General features: G+C 46.6%; 1 protein-coding gene across 4 annotated transcripts in view; it reads right to left on the reverse strand.

Moving 5' to 3' along the window:
* Positions 1-19804, reverse strand: part of LOC144179568 (replication protein A 70 kDa DNA-binding subunit-like) — a 91228-nt gene that overhangs the window by 24006 nt on the left and 47418 nt on the right. For 3 of the 4 annotated variants that reach the window (XM_077707972.1, XM_077707971.1, XM_077707973.1), the window contains exons 3-4: positions 13255-13408; positions 2699-2876 (exon numbers count right to left, since the gene is read on the reverse strand). In XM_077707972.1, the coding sequence (XP_077564098.1) occupies positions 2699-2876; positions 13255-13408 (332 nt within the window). The remainder of the gene's footprint in view (positions 1-2698; positions 2877-13254; positions 13409-19804) is intronic. The other variant, XM_077707974.1, reaches the window with a different exon arrangement.

Here is a 19804-nt window from a genome sequence, read left to right on the forward strand (position 1 = left end):
ATTGGGTCGTGCGGACCGATCCGCAGGTCACCAGGGTGTCTATGATGGTGACCGCCGCCGTAGCCTTGGTTCCGTACTTGGTTCCGTGTAAAGGACGTCGGGGTCCTCTTCGAGCTGGCGGGACAGCACCCTGGCCCTTGCGGATCGCCTCCCTTCGTTTTTCCCGGGCTGCATGTTCCTGGGAAGGGGCTTGGTCTTTACGACGTCCCTCCACTCGGTAGGTAATGTCTCGTCATTTTAAGTGAAAACCGAGCTATATACTTTGCCAGACGTACAGGTGTTAAGTAAGATTCGGAACAGCGATCATAGGATGGTTAGGCGGAAGCTAGGGCTGAATCTTAAAAGAGGAGTAAACTCGTGAAAACTACGAAACCCAGCGTGGGGTCAGTCAGAGCCAGATCGCAGGAGTTAAAAATAACCCTTCAAAACAAATTCGCGCTTCTAGACGAGCACAAAGAGGTCAGTGTAGACAGGCTAAATCAGAACTTAACATCGGCAATCAGTGGATCAGCAGCAGCTGCGGGAGAAGCAATATGTAGAGAACAAACTGTAAAACTAGCTAACAAAACGAAGGAACTAATTGCCAAGCGTAAGAACCTGGAAGTGTCAAGTACGGCAAATCCGACTGAACTAGCCGAGCTGCCGCAAGAGGTTAGCAGATCTAAAACAAACTACATTCGTGCATATAACATGACAGTGATCGGGGAAACGCTGCGAACAGGGGGACGCTTCAGGGTAACCAAGAGAAAGCTAGCCACGGGCAAAGACAGGATGTACGCACTCAGAGACGAGGAGGGTTACATTACTTACAACTTGGACTTGATAATAAAGGTACCAGAACGTTTATACACCAGGCTGTATGCCAGCGAGCGACGTTATACCACGGGAAACTGCTGAGAGCACAAACGTAACTTGCGATGTCCCTCTAGTAACTAAAATAGATCTTTTGAAGGAGGGAGGAGATATTGTTCTAGAAGAACCCGCTGTACTATTTTCGGAATTCTTGAAGACTCAAAAAGTTCCCATAGCCTGGAAAAACACCAACATTATTTTCATTCATAAAAAGGGAGATCCCATGGACCTTAAGAATTACAGACCCATCAGCCTACTCTCTGTTGTGTACAAACTTTTTACCAAAGTTATAGTTAGCCGCATAGGTGACAGTCTGAATTTCCAACAACGCAGAGAGAAGGCTGGGTTTAGGAAAGGGTACTCAACCATTGATCACATTCATGTTGTCAATGAAATGGAAGAAAATCCGCAGAATACACTAAACCCCTTTGCATGGCATTTATAGACTATGAGAAAGCGTTTGATCCCGTACTCACCGCAGCCGTTGTAGAAGCATTAAAAGACCAGGGGATAGAAGAGATCTGCATAGGACTTCTAGAAGACATATATAAAGAACGCGCAGACACGATAACTGCCCGCATGCAAAGCGATAAATTCCCGATCCGGAAGCAAGTAAGACAAGGAGATACAGTCTCGCCAAAACTATTCGCGTTTAAACTATTCAAAACAGCATGCCTGGAGGGGGTGTTTAGAACGTTTGACCGGGAAAACATAGGATTAAGGATAAACTGGGAGTACTTCAGCCATTTGAGATTTGCGAAAGACATAGTATTGCTGAGTGAGTCTGCAGAACACCAGCAAACAATGTTTGAGGATCTACAATCAGAAAGCATGGTCGTGGGGCTAAAAATATGAATAAATCTAAAGAAATGAGGAATGCGCATGGGAAAATCATCGTCTTCACTTTAGGAAACGCAATGCTAGAAGAATTATAAGCACACAACTACCTCGGACAGACGGTTAGTGCTGACCCCAACCACGAAAGAGAAATCCGGCGCAGAATAGGTAAAGGTTGGGGAGCACTCGTCAAGCACTCCCAAATATTGAAAAGTAAGCTACCTCTGGCACTCAAAAGAAAAATCTACAACCAGTGCATACTGCCGGTGATGACGTATGGAGCTGAAACTTGGTGCCTAACTAAACAACTAGAAAGCAATCTTAGGTCGGCTCAACGTGCCATGGAAGGAATAATGTTAGGTGTAACACTCAGGAACAGGAAGCGAGTTACCGGGATCAGAGAGCAAACTAGCGTAGAAGATATCATAGTTGAATTAAAGAAAAATAAATGGACTTGGGCTGGCCATGTAGTGAGGCGAACAGACAACCAGTGGGCAGTTACGGTAACATAATGAATACCAACATATACATTTAGAAAGGGAAGGTCAATACCACGATGGAGGGATGATGCGGGTTTAAGTACCCCACGAAAGACTATCGTCTTTAAAACATGCTTTGCGCTGGAGCTCTTGAACCGTGGTCCCAGTTTGCGCCGGCAAAAAGAACATTTTGTGATTGACCGCAGGTCAAGCGCTCCAGTGATAGTTTTCTTCGCTAAAGAACCCCTAACCTCTGCTAAGCGTCACCGTAAAAGAGCGCCGCAACAATATTGTCGGGACAACTGTAAATGGCAGTAAAGAAGGCACACGTTCCCGAGAATACAATACCTTGGCAATCACGAGCACAATTTCAGGCAGGTGGCAATAATAAAATGCTTCTGAATCCGTGGTTAGGTACCGAAGAAAAATTAGGCTATAGTATACGGCACCTTAGCTGTGATGTAGGCTCACAATTTCTGCACTGTTATATAAAAAGAAAATTATACATTCGTAAAATAACTCATACATACCAACGAGATCTCTCCTCCTCGGAAGACTGGCAATACCCACGAAATTGTAGCTTCTCCGTACCCTCCTGATCGGCGTGAAGTTCGTATCCTCGGTTATCCTCAAACTGAATTGGCTGGCTGCAGGGAAATGCATCTCTTCCCTATCTACAAAAACATCTAGTCCGGACATTTCATATTCCTGCAAAAAGTTTTAGAAGGAATAATATCAATGTGGCACTGGACAGCGATACTCATACCAAAAGAAAGCATCAAACGCCTCATACATTCTTGCATGACCTTTAAGACTGCTTCAAATTAGTCGCAAAGGGAAATTCTGCACTTTTGTAGGCCATAATTAGGTTATCGTGACCGCAATTTCTGCAATATGTAGGAAACTCCTCCCTGCAAACAGGAAGGGTTGTTTCTCCTTCGGATCAAACCATGTCAAGGAATGGGAGCTCTATTATTACTGAACATTATAAACAAACTGTTACATAGAAACGTCTGCACTTTGTTCTTTTTAATATTCCGTGGTCACCTGTCGGTGCATGTAGCAGCGTATATTCGTTTCCTAGTCAGTACAGCCAGCCGTCACCTGAGCTTCCTAATGGGGTTATGTCACAGCATAAACGTACCTAAAGCATACAAAACCACCGGAACTGAAATAAATAACAGCCAAAACGGACCCGCAATGGTTAAAAACCACGGTGTTGAAAAATATTCAACAGATGTAGCCGAAACTGACCTAAAAGGGGGAAACCCGCAAAAACGTACAAGAAGCAGTAGCTGCAACCGGCCAAAAGGCAAAGTCAATCCCCGAAATACCCTTTATAATGCATAAAGATGTCATAAATAAATTATATGCGTCATAACAAATGTTAGCATTCCAATATGGCAAACCGTTGAAAATGAAAAAAAAAAGCGGTAACGGGATTTGAACCCTGGTTAGGATGTTTGCTTCGCAGGAGCGGAACTACTACACTACGTGAGCAAGCGATTCTGAGCGATTGAGGGCTACATGCACGTGGACATAGGTTCAAACATGCCCCTAGATGGCGCCATGCGTCACTTGGCTGTGCTGACTAGGAAACGCGTGTACACCATGTTAGCAAGTTTGCTATTGGGGTATGGTAAAAAATTGATGTTTTGATAGGGCTAACACCAACAAAATATACTCATGATACCTAAATATTGACCACTCTTACCAAATATGGTGATAACTGTACCGATGGTGACGATGATGGTGATAATTTTTTTTTCCAAGGTGACTCAAAGTCATGTCATGGTTTGGGAACACGGGTAAGCCTGCCGACACAACCAGCAGTTGAAGTTTTCCGCCCTTCCGTGGCGTTGGGATGACAGCCGTGAATGGTCGCTAAAAACCAGTTCTGCTTTTTCGTTCAGTTCTGAACACGTGCTCCTACGCCGGCGTCGAACCGGGAACTCGTGGCGTACGCCTATTGGTGGAGGTAAAAAACAGTAAAAACCATCTACCCACCACCGTGCGATCTGCCACCTCACGTGACTCAACTAGTGTACCTTGCCCAAGCTGCCATTGGAACATGGCCATCGCTTAGGATGGCCAACGCACATGCCTAGGTAACCGGCTTTCGGAACTGATCAACGCGTGAAAGAAAACAAACAAATCCTTAGTTCAGGCAGCCTGGAACACGTGCGCGCAATTTCCTCCCTTTCTCTCTTGACTGCGAGGCGCCAGACTTAAAAAAATTGTGGGTGATTCCTCTGTCGTAGGAATCAGTGAAACACAAAAGTGAAATGTTCGGCGAAATCTGCAGCTGAGAATGATTTACTTGTCGGCGGATGTCTTGTGGTTGTGCTTGGCGAGCGACGTCCTGCTGGCGGGTCACTTCGGCAAAGGTGTACTGGTGTTTTCCGTAGCGGATATGACGTCAGTGAAATCTTGGTGTATCCCAGGATAAAACCCTTTCGTGTTATAATATAAAAGCCGAAAACGAACAACCCTAAGTATAACGTGCTCTTTGGTTCAAACCGTTGCTTCCCCTCAAGAAGACAATATGTGCAGAGGTGCACCCGTTACAGGCCGGTTGCTTCATTGTACCGGAGTTACTTCCGTGACGCATATGACGTCACTCAAATGCTTGTGTACCCCGGAATAAAACACTTTCGTGTTACAAAGAAAAAATGAACTCTTTTCACGCGGTGCAGGATCAAGCGCATTTGTAAGGGATGATTACATCTACCGTGACGGAAGTGGAACTCTGCAATAACGACTGGATTACTCTGAAGAAGGGCGCTGCGAGCTAGACAACCAAAAATTTTAATCTGGTTGTTCTGATGAGGCAAGTGCTCAAGCAGAAGGTATATTTAGGAAAATGCTTCCGGCTCTTTCGAACTGAAACTGCCTGAGGAAGTGATTAGAGTGCACGCAAATTACGAGTTCTCGTAAACAATGGGTGCATACGACAATCAAATTTGCTTCCTTCAAAACTAAATAATTAAAATTTTCACAAAATCACGCGGCATTAACAATTCCGTTGCTGATGTTTTTACAGGCAATGCGCACAGTACAAATAAATTGCTGGAATTCCCTGTCCAACGGGCAGCCTTTTTTTTATTTGCAAGGTGATAACAGCCAAACATTTCAGCCATTTCACCATTGGGAGGCGGGACACCAGCAGAGCTTACAACTGCAGAGAAAACACTTTGGAGAAAACACACAAAATAAATACGTTTCCTTCCGTGGTTATTAAGGCCCGGCCACTGTAACAAAGATACGGCACTTCCTCACGCTAGTTAACATTACCTCCTGCAAAACCAAAAGCTGTAAGCAATGCCCTATTGTCAGGAGTCAAGGTGCGAAGACGGCGGAGACGACGACAAAGAAGGGATAAGAAGCGAGAAATTTCTGGAAGCTGGTGGAGGAAAAGGAGAGGAAAAAAGGAGAAGGAAGACGACGAGCGGGTGGACGAGGAGATCGTGGTTCGAGGCGACCGAAGGAGGCGGGACCCGAGGTCTGGGAACCCGCAAGGCACCAGCGGCACTGCCCCGTTGGCCTCCTGAAGCATTTGACGCGGGTGCTCCTGGGCAACGGCGGCTCCGCCCCGCTGGCTTCAGCACCGGCGTGCACGGGCACACACGCACCAGTGGCTTCGTCCCACTGGCCCCGTCACCATCTTCACGGCGCTGCGCTCAGGGAACCACCCCAGCGACAACGGACACCCGACTGCTTCAAGGTTCCAGGACGACGCAACAACAAAAAGTGCGGTAGGGAGATGGCCTTGAAGAACATGTAGATAGAGCGCGAGGACTCTGTTGTAGTTATGAACTGAAAGCTATTTAGGGTTTTTTCTGTATGAGGGGTATTTCCATCACTTTTATTGTCCTTTTGGTTTTACGTTCACAATACCTTTGCAAACCTTAAAGTATCGTCTCAGCTTGATCCATTTGTGTCCGGAGCCCATTCTTCTACCGAGGTGACGCGTGACACCTATCAAGAGTCTGGAAAACGACATATTCTTCGTCAAGTGCCACCTCGAGCATCAAAGTGTCAGCACATGCCTCGATGGAAGATTTGAGCCACGGACATCGAAAATTCCTCGGGAACTTCATTCTGCTAATTTACTTGACTTTGGAGGCAAAGGCTGATAGTTATCAAAGATTTCTTCTTTCTTTGCTCCCTTCCTGTATCTTCCCAGTACATCTTTTCGCATACCCGCTGACGCCAAAATGTGCCAATGCACGACATGATGTCCTAACCCAAAATAAACGCATTCTCCAAGCGCCACGTTACTGGTACATCGTGTCTGCGTCTCTATGACATCTTTCGTTTCTCCGTGTTTTGGAGCGAGGAACGTCGACACGTCCCCGCTTCAAGCGACAGCTTCTCTAGAATCAGAACTTCCTGGGGCTGGCGCGCACTTGTTTTTTCTCACGTGCCGTTCCGTTCACTTTTCACGCTGCAAGCAATAGGTCACCTCTCCTTGTGTCACTGGGAACGCGGAGCTGATTCAGACTCTGAGCTACGCGACGCACTGGCGCGGGGCACGCGAGCTCTCATTGAGTTCAAGTCAACAGAGCAGAGGAGATGGGACTCCATTTGAGGTCTAGTTCCGGGAAACACAGGAGCCCACGTCCACCCAGAAATGGCTTTACTCAAGAGGTCCATTTTCTTCCTTTCCTTTATCCCGTTCACTTCAAACTTTGTGCAATGGCACAGTAGCACTGCAGTCAATTTCTCTAGCATAAATTTCCCAAACGCTGTGTGGCTTCTTTGGCAATACTGCTCGACTGGCGCACACTTACTTGACAAGGCACGCTGGCCCTTTCCTCGCGTGTTACCCGAAAGATTTTTATGTTTAAGTGAAACATCTTGCTCAAGAATGCCACGCTGACGCATTACAAAGGATCCACCAAAGAATCTTGTACAATTTTCTTTGTTCTCTTGGTTCTGCTCCAGTCAATTAGTCTCCCACGCGGACGACAGAGAAAATACCGATCAACAACATGATATCATCTTCGCCATAAAACATGGACAAATGCAGCAGCGTTGTGCATGTGAACTGCGCACCATCTCTGCTAACCAACCGAATTGGGGCGCCGTGGATTCCCTAGAAATATGTTCTAAAGGATCGAGCTCACAAACTAGGAATTAGTACAGGGGCTCGTTTTTTTTTTTTTTTTTCAAGCTGGTCGGAGTATATGAGAAAAGGTTTCAGTTTAGATGGAAAGCTTTTCATCTAAAACACGAACTGATATTCGTCCGGCGGCCTCTATTATCGTGTCTGCTGAAATGTATAACAACTTTCACGAAGTTCTGATGTTTTTCATAACGCCTCCTTGTACTTTGGTCTGAAATGCTTCGAATAACATGAGCTTAGCAAACATAAACTCGACAAACGTGAAAAATCCTTTTAGACGGCAAAAAGCCGATATAGGCACTAATCTCGAAATTGGCATTTATAGGCACAGTGATGAACGATTCAAATAGTCCTCTCTTTTGGGCTTGGTATGGACGCAAGGAAGAAAATAGGCATTTGCCTCAAGTTCGTGTCTCTACTAATAATCTATATGGCGCCATCAGTTCTTCACCTAATTGCAGCGTATTTATCAATTTCGACAAAACCTTAGACACCGTTTGCCAGTAGTTACTGCGCTTTAAGTTAAAATCGCTCATTGTAGATTTAAACATTGTCAGGCGTTTGGAGTGTTTTCATCAACCATAATTAGTAAGTAGACCCTAGCGATTTTAATTCTACGCAATACACTGTTCCTTCTGCCGTCCAACACGCTTCTCTGTAAGGGCCGCTATTATTTTAGCGCCTATGTAGGACCTACCAAACACAATATGATATACTATCACGGTTTTCACAGGCGACTGTGCTTTATGTAGAAATATTTTTATTCTTTCCGATAATGCTTGTACAATATTGCCGAAGTAAAACTCACTTGCTGCGACACATATGGCTACTGCAGCTTAATACAAGTAAATGCAAAGTAGCGCAATGAACTTGGCAGACACGTATTAATACGGCGTGCATGCTCAACCACGTCCCCTACCCAAAACTCGAAATACCTCAGCGTCTATATATCGGACAAACTGTTTTGGCAAACGCATTCAGAAAATAAACGATGAAAATCGCATGCTTAGTTCTTACAGCAAAATTTTGCTTTTTCTTCAACAAGCATTAAAGTCACTTTGTGCGAAACGTTAGTTCGGCATAATGCAATGTTCGGACTACCGAGGCAAAAGCCATATCGTGATCTGTGGACGTAAAAAGAAACATCGTGTCAAGCAGTTTGGTTGGCTGAGACGTGAGATGACGTCATTATTTAAAGTTATTGCTACAGTTGCGGCAACAGTCTGAACCCGGCCTAAGCTTGACCATCTGCCGTCAATTTGTGACCGCCACGTCAATTTGCTATTTACTTTGCACTGGTCCGGAATTTCTCCGCACGCTTCATATCTATTTTCGCACTGATTGCGCCCCTTCTATGAAATCTCACCTGATCTAAGTGGATCTATGTGTGTGCCGGAAGGTATCACGTAGGTGTTTTTTCCAAGAAATACAACACGCCAATCAGAAGCTTAGGGAGGCGCTGTTTCTACGACCCACTTATCTTCCGACGCGAAAGGCCTATCAATTCTAGGTTGCATTGTGTGTTATTTTTGTGCTTGTCGGATTTTTCTTCTTTTCTTTCTCTCTTCGTTCCTTTTTTTCTCTTTTTTCTTTCTTGACTGCGAATTTTTATATCAATCCCGTGCGTTGTGTTATCTGTTGGCAAAGTGTGTTATGAACGTTGCAATTTGTTTTTGAGGTACTGTGTACATAGCTCACTTCGACAATTTTCGCAATGTAACCAGTTTCGTGCTGCATTGCCTGCGTCGCCCTTTTTGAGTGAATAAATATATGAAAAAGTCCACAGGGCCACGACAGTCTCCTTTCGGTGCACCTTGTTAACTATAGGTATGCGCCAGTGAATCACCATCATTGTGTGGACTGTGAGATCAAATCTCTCGGCCCCGTTTTGTGCAGCTATGGCTCCGGTCTCGCTTTCGTCGTTCTTTCGTTACGTTTTTGATGCCGATAAGCCCGGAAGAATAAACGCGTACTACGAAGGAGACCACCGACGTCTACTCTGGATTGAAGTTCGCAGAATCCCTTGATCTTGACCGCTCTTGACCGCCGTTGACTGCCTACCCTAACCCTCAGCCGGAGGTCGCCATGGCTGGCCCTGACCGCTCACCTACGACGGACCGGAACCTTCCACGGGACGCAGACACGCAACGTCACGCCCTTGGTACGACGCTTGGGGTGAACTGCACGTCTCCAGAGTACCAAGCTGGTGACAACCTGGGCGCTCTGCACTCGTTGCGTAAGGTTCTTTGCGCTGCCATTACGAGGCTGCTAAAGACAGCGACCGAGCTCCGGTAAGCTTCATCGCTGTCTGCGTTGGACTTGGTGGAGGCAATCAACGAGCTCAAATGGAAAGACGCCGAACTTAACAAGCTGAACGATGTAATAGGTGGGTTCCTCTAAGGATACGAGTTTGAACAGGATTTTTACGACGTCATGCAATATCAGGAAAGGATATGCGGGGCCCTCAGTCGGTTGCGATCGACCTTGGACGACCTGCGAGCACCCGGCATTAAATTTACCGGCAAGGGCACATCACCCCGTTCAGATGACCCTTGCCACGTCGACTCGCGCACGTTCACCTCGCGAGTAGTACTCCCGAAATTGATCGCGACGTTTCACAGCCACATGATCCTTCCTGACATCGTCTACTTGAGGAGCAAAACAAACCCTTCGGAGACCTCCTTGCTTTCAGCCCTACGAGAAGACAAAAGGACAATCGAGAGCCATTTGTCCGCTAACGTCTCCAATTTTTCCGTAAAGAAACAACCCGTCGTTGCAGCCCAGGCTTCATAATCCAAGGCCGAACGAACGGACTCGTTAGTGGGAGCCTGCTGCGAGGTAGCTTCGAGCGTCCCAACGGAAAACGGACGTGAAAAACATGAGAAAGACGGCTCAGCGGCTGCCGTCTAAGCAGGCGACGAAAACCCCAGCGATGTCAAGTACGTTAAAGGAAAGATAGCGCCGCCACCGTGCGAGTTTGAATCTGTCGGCCCCGTTTTGTGCAGCCATGGCTCCGGTCTCGCTTTCGTCGTTCTTCCGTTACACAATCGGCCCGGGAAATGCAAAGCCCACTCCCATGTGGTCTGCCGGCCGCAGATGGTATCTTATTTTTGGCGTAATCACGGACACATTACAATAAAACCCCGCAAAGGACGAGGACGTAGCTGAAGAGACAAACACCAGCTTGTTTTCTTTTCTCGTGCCTGGCGAATATTTTTCTTTTGTTGCTATGACCAACCTACTTGCCTAAGCTGCCTTCATAAATCACGTGGTACATTCTGCCAGGTAGTTCCATATTTCATTTAATTCCATTTAGTGAAGATTTAAGGGCCCGGAGGCATTACATCAGGCGGGGAAAAATGTATGACTAACTCTTCATCACGGAGAAAAGAATACAAGTGAAAAAAAGTATGGTCGAAAAAAATATTTCGCCTGTAGAAACAAAGCAAACAGCACAATGATCAAAATCATAAACTCTAGAAAGCAAGCAAGCAATGTTTATAACGAAATTACAATTTATCGATCACAGGATTCAAACAGCAAGTGTCTATTAACAAAACATTTTAGCTAAGTTTTTCTGGCGGAAAGTTGTGCGGCCGGTGCCCGAAGCAATACTGCTGGGTGGACTGGGTTTCACATCGGTATTGCATTAGGAAAAAAAATTAGCAGTGGCTTAGCTCGGCTATGCCAGGATATACATAGCGTGAGGTAAGGTTCAGTTGGTTATTCTTAGGTTTTCTGGTTGTCTAGGATTAGCTGATTATCAAGCTTACTGCTGCTAAAACGATTTCCGATCCAATCCAATCCAATCCAGTTTAGTCCAGTCCAGTCCAGTCACTGCTCCTCGCGAATGCGTAGCACGGCTCTCCAGGAGCCACGCGAAACGGCTATCAAGTGGCTCCGACGCAGCGTCTGACTTGGCTACTGCGCAACGGAGGCGCACAGCTGGGCACGCGCCGGCGCCAGTGCGTCTGCCGCGGCTATGACGTCACTCCTCTGGAATGCATAGACCGGCGAATGTGCAGACCCAATTCTCTACACGCCTCTCTACACGCCAATACAATACAATCCAACTTAATCCATTCCAAATCCAATCCAAGCCAAGCCCATACAATCCAACGCTCCTCGCGCTTGCGCTGCAGGGCCCTTCAAGTTCCGCGCGAAACTGCTCAACCTCGCCCAGTGTAGCTTACGCTACAAAAAAGACATATTTCATCGAACACATGCGGAACTGAATGTTTGCGATGGGATTGTTGTGGTCAAAGCATGACATTCTAGGCCGTGGTTGTAGTCGAGGCTGTCTCGCTAGCGGGTGATAGTATGAAGAGTGGAACATGCAGAGACTCGGCATGATACAACGTGATTGGAGACTGGAAATGTCGAGTAGAAGTAGCAAGAGTATTAGTAACTTCATTTTGCCCAATAGGTGTGGTGGTTGTAGCACTGAGTTATTCACTACGTCATCTAGACAGCGGGGCTCCCGATGCATTGGGAGCTCGGCGTCTTCGGCCAATTGGCCGAGCGCTTCTTGCACGAGGGGAGCTGGGCTAGAGATTGCAGCCTCCCACTCTGCGATCGACAAAGGATGGGATGAGTTCTTCTGCGTGATGCCGGTATAACTGGGCATGACCAAACGATGTGGTGAAGTGAGGCTCGTTCTACAGGACAGAAAGGGCAAGCGGCCTTATATTCCCCGGGATATATGATGGACTTGAGATGTGGAGTGGGAAGTGATGTTTGAAGCTGCCTGAGAATTTTAGCGATGGGTGCGGCGGCGGAGATATCGCTGAAATTATGGAGACCGTCCTCATACCCAAAAAGTTTCGGGCTATCTTCAGGGGTCCGTGAGGCTTTCGGCGAACCATATCTCGAGAAGCCTCGTTGGCTCTCTCATTTCCCTTTAGGTCAGAGCGTACCGATGACCAGATGACGCGGAAGGTCTGGCTATGGGGTTTAGGCCCTTGCAGCAGGGTGCGAATGTTCTAGGTGATACCCTGCTGTTTAAAAAAATTTATTAGGCCGATTTGGAATCGGTTATGATCTTTAGATGTGGTGACCGGCCGTGGGCTATGGCTAGACCAACTGCCATTCCCTTTGCCTTTGTGCTGGACGTGGTGTTTCCTTTAGTTCAGGTATCCTAGTTTTACGCGCGTACTTTGGCATTATGAAGGTTGCAAGACGATTCTGCATAAATTATCATTTACAGGTGAGATATGACTGCCACGGGTGCCGGATAGATGAGGCTTGCGCCAGTTCAGTACGAACTGGAGCAAGCTGATATGCAATTTTCTGATATGCAATTGCTGATATGCAATTTTATGATATGCAATTGCTGATATGCAATTTTCTAATAGCACGCGAAGCGGATATAAGTACAAATATCCAGATTTCGCCCAGAAACCTTACACGTTCAACTCAAATCACTTCAGTTGTAAGAAAATCAACACGATTTTTCTAAATTTGAGGAGTTATTGCACGTAGAACTGCTTAAAATGCTTCGAATGGTAAGGAGAGAACGTTTGATGAAGGCGAGGTTGTGTGCCATTACCAGCTGTACAAGTGTCTGGCCTTCATGCATAGGGCAAGACCCTTGTATACTACACAGTTTTTTGTACTTTTGTCGTTCTGCGACTTTGGACTAAGTCGATGTAGAAAGAAGTACAACTCGATTGTGAAGTTTCAGCTCACTACTTATGTCCCCAACGTTTTGTAGCGAATATGCGTCAACACATTTCTGACTGAAATAGTTGAAGTAGAAATCGCTGTCATAGAAAAGTGACTTGTGCACTGCTTGCAATCAACCCCTCACTGAAGAGCCTAGGAGTCGCCTGTCGTACAACTCGCTTCCTCTGGTTCTTACTAGTACCTGCAGAAGCTACCTTCCCTAAAACGAATTTACAAACGATAACTTTTTTGCCTCAATAACACTGCCCTTCTTCGGTACGCTGCTATTCTTACCGTCAATGGTTCTACTTCCTCGCAGAATCTTGCAACTCCTGCGCCGAAGCCAAGAGCCCGTATCTTCCCCGTGCCGTCGGCGAGGTACAGCGTTGTCCGAACTTGAGGGTTTAATACTTGCACTTTCTTCAAAACGTGAACTTGAATTCGGAACCTTAAAGAACAGAGAAAGAAGCCATTACTTTCCGACTTAGTTTTCCTACACCGTAAAACACTGCGACGGAAGTTATATGATAAAAACCTTAATAAAGCACTGAACAAACGTATGACACAGAACGTACTGTTGTTAGTGGCCATGAGGAAAGTTATACTCTACCGGCCATCTCAACCTGCATCAACTTACTAAACAAATAAAGAACCTGCTTGTGCGTGATCTTATATAAAGCAACATAAAAAGGGTGTGAACACACACACACGGCCTTGCTCAGAAGAGGAAGCAATAGATCACTGGGCGACAGGAGCTCGAATTGAGCAATACAGCTCGAAAGCCTTAAGATCGATGAACTGTAGTGAACAAATTATATGTAAGCTTCAGCTGCTTGCTAAAACCCAACACAGTAAACAAACTTAGGAACTATTATGTCGGGAAGGGGCAGTAACTCCTTATCTTGGAATTTTTGCGAGTAGAGGTCAGGCAAAGCTCCTCGATGCAGACTGGGGACAACATACCTTTTAGTGTCAATTTGCTCATCGCTTAATTACAATTGCTCATATTGTGTTTTTGCAATGTGTCGACAAAATTTCTGCAGTTTTTTAATGTAGAACGCTGCGTTGTGGTACAATCCATTACTGCTAAGTGTATTCCGAACTCCTTCGCGCCCCGTATATACCGAAAATTTTGCACACGTACACCGCACAAAATGCCGGTTTATCAGATGCAGCTTGTTTTTCTAATCCTGAGGTGCCGTTAATGATTATGAACGTGCGGGGAATGTATAGGACCTACATTACTATGGAATAGGTGCGCATATAGAGCGCTGACTACGCCGTGTCAACGCTCCGCCTTATGAACCGACCACCGAACGAAAATGTTTTAAAGTTTAGCGCAGTTCTTGAGAATAAGTTTCAAACGCGTCGGCAGTCCCCGGTACTTTTTAAGTTCACGAGATATATTTTATATACTTCAGGACCAATGTGCGAGGGTGGAAGAACTAGAGAAGATAATCACAGACATCCGCTATGCAGTTCCTGTATCCACGCATTTCGGTACATGCATGGTGTTTAGCCGCCGCGGTGGCTCATAGCTATGGCATTGTGCTGTTGAGCCCAAGGACGCGGGTTCGATTCCCGGCTGTGGCGGTCGCTTTTCTGGTGGAAGTGAAAAGTATAAAAAACGCCCGCGTGTTCGAGATTTCGGATGCACGTTAAAGATAGCAAGGTCGCCAAAACTAATCCGGAGCCCTCCACTACGGCGCGCCCCATCGCCTGCGTGGCGTCGGCGCGTTAAACTTCGTAACCAATCAAAAATCAACATGCACACGGTTTGGCCATAATAGAATGTGTATATTTTAGTGTGCAGCACTCAAGCGCCCGCTCGTGTGGTTTGAAGGCTTCGCCTGCCTCGAAACCGAGCGAACGACGGCGACGCGGAAAAAAGAATAAAATCGGAAAAGGAAAGTGTGGCGAAAGTGCGACGGGGAGGGCGGTATGCCGAGGCCGTGCCGGATACGTATGTGTGAAGCCCGTTCTACATGGGGCGAATTTCGCCTGCGAATTCGCAGCTGCGGCGCCGCCATTTATTTTCCTATTTTCGCTGCTGCGACATATTTCCAAATGCTAGCGACGTTTACAAGAGAAGTTCGACTCTTCCAAGCATTTGGAAATTCGCCACAGTAACGAGAATAGATCGTTTTGGTTCACGAGCGGCGCCGCCGCTGCGAATTCGCAAGCGAAATTCGCCCCATGTAGTACGGGCTTAAGCCGTGCCTCGGCATCTTGTGGTGTCCAAGGAAGCAGACGAAAAACCAGGCATTTAAGAAAGCAAGCGTCTTGTTCATTCAAGGTCAAAAGCCCGGCACGCGCCGCCTGCTGCACGTACTACCGTGATAAATTTAAATACGAACAACAGAGCGCGTGGCTTTCAGTACATGCCGTGCGTCCTGGCGACGGGACGCGTATGCCCAGTGCGAAAACGTTACGAGAGTTTGTGTCCAACGTTTATATGGAGACACCGTCGTTCGGCGCGTGAGCGTTTTGGTTTGCCTTCCCACCGCGTTCTGCGCCCGCTCACGCATGCGTTATCGAACGTTGTTGCTGCGATGAGTGAAAACGGCGTACGCAGCTACATTCCTTTATATTTTATTTCGTGCTGAGCAGACAACGGACGATGGAAAGACGATGGTCTTTCCAAACTACGGTCGGTAACGAACTATCGTAACTTTTTCGCACAGCGCATGCACGGCCCGTCGCCAGGATGCGCGGCATGTACAGAAAGCCACGTGCTCTGTTGTTCGTATTTCGATTTATCACGATTGTACATCGGTTCTTCGTCCACCTCCTCTTTTGGTTGCTCATCCGGGCCGCCTGACATTTGCGCGGGAGGTTCAAACACGGCTTACAACAACGTGCTCGGCGGCGGCGACGCCCTGCGAGATAACGGCAGAGTATCCCGCGCCGCCGTACGTTCGCTGCCGATGCGATCATTTGATGATACGCAGCAGCTATGCGGCGTGACCGAGGAGACTGCAGTTCGCGCAGCGCACAAATTTCGCATTAGGGAGTACCGTAATTATCGGCCATTTTCTAACAGCAGAGCTTTTTGTCTTCACTCATACCAGAACCAGCTCGCCTGAACAAGCGCGACATGTCTTCGGCGAACATACGATACTCTGGTTCGGTTTTTCAGCCCTGGATTGTAGAGCTTTTTTGTAGAGCCTGGATCGGCCTTTTCCTTCCTGCTCGCTACTGTTGAAGGTGTCGAGAAATTGCCGCCGAAACTGTAGCCAGCTTGTCAGTGGTCTCTCGAGGTTTTCTACCCATGTGCTTGAGGAACCTTCGAGGGCGAAGTAAACATTTCGTAGCTTGCATTCATCATTCCAGTCGATGAACACAGCTACACGGTCTAAATGACGTCTTCAGAAATATTGATTGTGGGGGTTTAACGCGCCGACGCAACGGAGGCGATGGTCTTCAGAAATCACCGTGGAACGACCGCGGTGTATATGTGGCGAATGGACGACCAGCTGCGCGAAGGCTCCACTGCACTGGTTGGTTTGGCTAGCCGTAGTGGCTGTCATGACGCGTGGAGGCGTCACCAGCAGGCCAAATTCTGGTTGTAGACCTCGAAGGCTGCGATTTAGCTTGTGCACTGGGGTTGTCTCCAGATAACACCCGCGTGGAAGTGCATGGGATACCCTGCACCTCCTCTACAAAAGTCACAAGTAAATGCAGAAAAGCAGTATTTCCTGGGCCAGCAAGGCTTGTAGACGATACACAAGCTGACGGTGGAACCTACGGAGCGCTAGGACGTGAACCTCCTCTTCTTCTCTGTCCACCCCGCATCTTTGTGCAATCGTAAATACCCCGGCAGGAAAAATGGCCGCGTGCCAGAGTTCAAAAGAGGGAATACCTGCGGTATTTCAACCGGAGTTCAACTGTAATCTGTAAACGTCTAAACGGGTGTTGTCGAGTTCTGAGAAAGCGGTTGACAGGTTCTGCTTGTGCTCGGGTATCTACGCCGTAACTTTTCCAAAGCTCCATCTTCATTGAAATTAACCCTGTACAAAACATTAGTACGACCTAAACTAGAATATGCTTCTTCGGTTTGGGATCCCAGCCACGTTAACTTAATTACATCGCTTGAGCTAGTTCAGAATAATTCCACACGTTTCATATTTTCGAACTACAATCGCACTGCTAGTATATCTGCAATGAAAAATAATCTGTCTCTGCCTACTCTGTCACTTCCAAGAAAAGTATCCCGCCTATCAACTTTTCATAAATTGTATCACCACCCCACCTTGCGCAACGAACTCATTTCGCAGCCCCAGTATTTTTCCCACCGCGTCGATCACCATCACAAGGTTGGAATTATCACCTATCGTACTAACACAGCTGCGCAGTCGTTCTTACCTCGTTCTTCTCGCGAATGGAACCACCTTCCCCCTGAAATTGTTGCTAGTCATGACAACCATCTTTTCCGTGAAACCGTAGCTAACATTGTATACGCAGGATCTATTTAATGTATTGTGTTTGCACGCTGACTTTTGCTTGTAATCGTACTAACTCTGTATTTTTTCCTCCCCACCATGTACCATGTGTTTATTCAATGTAATCCACTCCCCTCTGTAATGCCATTTGGCCCTGAGGGTATTATAAATAAATAAATAAATGTAAACCGGGTACTGTGACAGAAGAGGTGTTGTATTGTTGCTTCAGTAATATACGCAACACAAGCAGGGCTATTAGCCATGTCCACAGTGAAAACGTTAGCGAGCGATTCTGAAAGGCACCCCTAGTTACAGGCAATAAATTAGGGTGACGATCATACGAGGCGTGGCAGTAGGTAGGTGGCGCTAGACACCGAGGTCGAGCCAGTACAGGCGAGAGTAAAAACCTCTTGCGAGTTCTATGACTCAACGTGGTTTTGTGGGCTGTGGAACGCAGAGACCTTGCAGCGCCACGGAGCGATAAAGGGACGATAAAAATGAGATGGTATGGAAGGAAACAAGGATAGAGCATCTAAGGATGTGGTGCAAGTGAATGTGAATGATAACCACGGTTGTTGCCAACGTCTCAGCAAAGAGGCTTGCCTTCGTCAGGGCAAACCCTCGCCTGGCTGGCACGCTTTATATAGGGATCGGTCCCCAGGAAAGAAGAGAGGAGGCAGTGGAATGTAGGAACCGGTTTGGTTTGGGAATATGCGGGGGGAGATATTGAGGAGGAAGGAAGGTTGTATGTTTTCGCCACGAGGTCGGTAAGAGGGAAGTAAGATGTAGCGGACATTGCGTGACATTCTTGGAGGAGAAGGGTGAGATGGTGTTTGGTGCCACGCCACGTGGCCTACAGCAAGGTTCTCAGAAACGCCGGAAGCAGAACAGGTGGCGAGAGAAGTTCTTATCAGAAGGTATCTGCAAGCCTCAGGTCAAAAGAAAAGGAAGGTAAGGGGGAAAACAACTTGTTCCAGAAGAACAAACCATACACACACAAAAAAAGGCAAGCACCACACAACTGAAATGGCACGTGTCGCCCACAGCAACATTCCTGGAACAGGCCTTTTCTTAAACTCAAAAACGAAAAGATACAGTTAAAAAGACGTACGGGGCACAAGACAAAGCGGAGAAAAAAAGACAGGAAAGAGAGAGAAAAAAAGAAAAAAAAGAAAACGATGGAATTCCGGAGCAAAGGCTGGACGGCTGTCTGTGCATACTACGATGGAAACTAAGGAATGAAATCAAAAGGAATTACGTGACCCCATAAGGAGCAGAGGAAGGAGATAATATTGTTTGGGTAAGCTACAAGCAAAACATGGCCTAATGCTGTTTTCCCTGTGAATATCGCAAGGTTCCCAAGTTGCCCCTACACGCATTAATTCCACCAGGCTCCATAGAGTTGAATTTGTGAATTAAATAGGATTCTCTGTATTTTGTGCCCTTAGGAGACACATTTTGACTGAAGTATATACAACTTAACGTCACCAAAACTGTGGCCTCGTTGGTTGAAATGCAGCGCTACAGCTATGGAGGATTTCCTTGATTTGCTTTGTATCTGCCCGGTGACCGTTAAGTAGATAGGTTGACTCGTTTCACCTATATACTGCTTGTGTCACATTGAGCATTCAACATATACACAATATACACCGGTCAGATGCTCTTCGTCATCATCATCACCAGCCTATCAACGCCGGCTGCAGGGCAAAGGCCTCTCCCATTAATCTCCAATTACCCCGGTCCTGTGCTAAGTGCGACCAATGGTGTTAGTAAATCGCAAGTGCGTCATAGCTGCAGCCCAGCATTTCAACCAACCAGGCCACAATTTTGATGACCTTAAGTTGTATATACTTCAGTCAAACTTTGTCTCCTAGGGACAGAAAATACAGAGAATCCTATTTAATTCACAAATTCAACTCCATGGAACCTGGTGGAATTTAGAATCCTTGTGCTATTCCCAGGGAATACATAATTAGGCATTGTCTTGCTTGTACCTTATCCAAACAATATCACCCTCTCCCTCTGCTCCTTTTGGGTCACCTAATTCCTTTTGTTTTCATTCCTTAGCTTGCAGTTTAGTACACAGAGACATCACAGGCATACATACATACATACATACATACATACATACATACATACATACATACATACATACATACATACATGCATGCATGCATGCATACGTCATCATTATCATCGTCATCATCACCAGCAGCCTATCTACGCCCGCTTCAGGGCAAAGGCCTCTCCCATTAATCTCCAATTAACCCGGTCCTGTGTTAACTATGACCAATTAACATACATACATACATACATACATACATACATACATACATACATACATACATACAGAAGTAAGAATTGGCAGTCAAGACAACCTCGGAAAGCAAAGGGGAGGATGT

Source organism: Haemaphysalis longicornis, unplaced genomic scaffold (assembly GCF_048455015.1).
Source record: "Haemaphysalis longicornis isolate Haplotype H1 unplaced genomic scaffold, Haemaphysalis longicornis Haplotype H1 scaffold_4, whole genome shotgun sequence".
In the NCBI taxonomy this organism is placed as follows: domain Eukaryota; kingdom Metazoa; phylum Arthropoda; class Arachnida; order Ixodida; family Ixodidae; genus Haemaphysalis; species Haemaphysalis longicornis.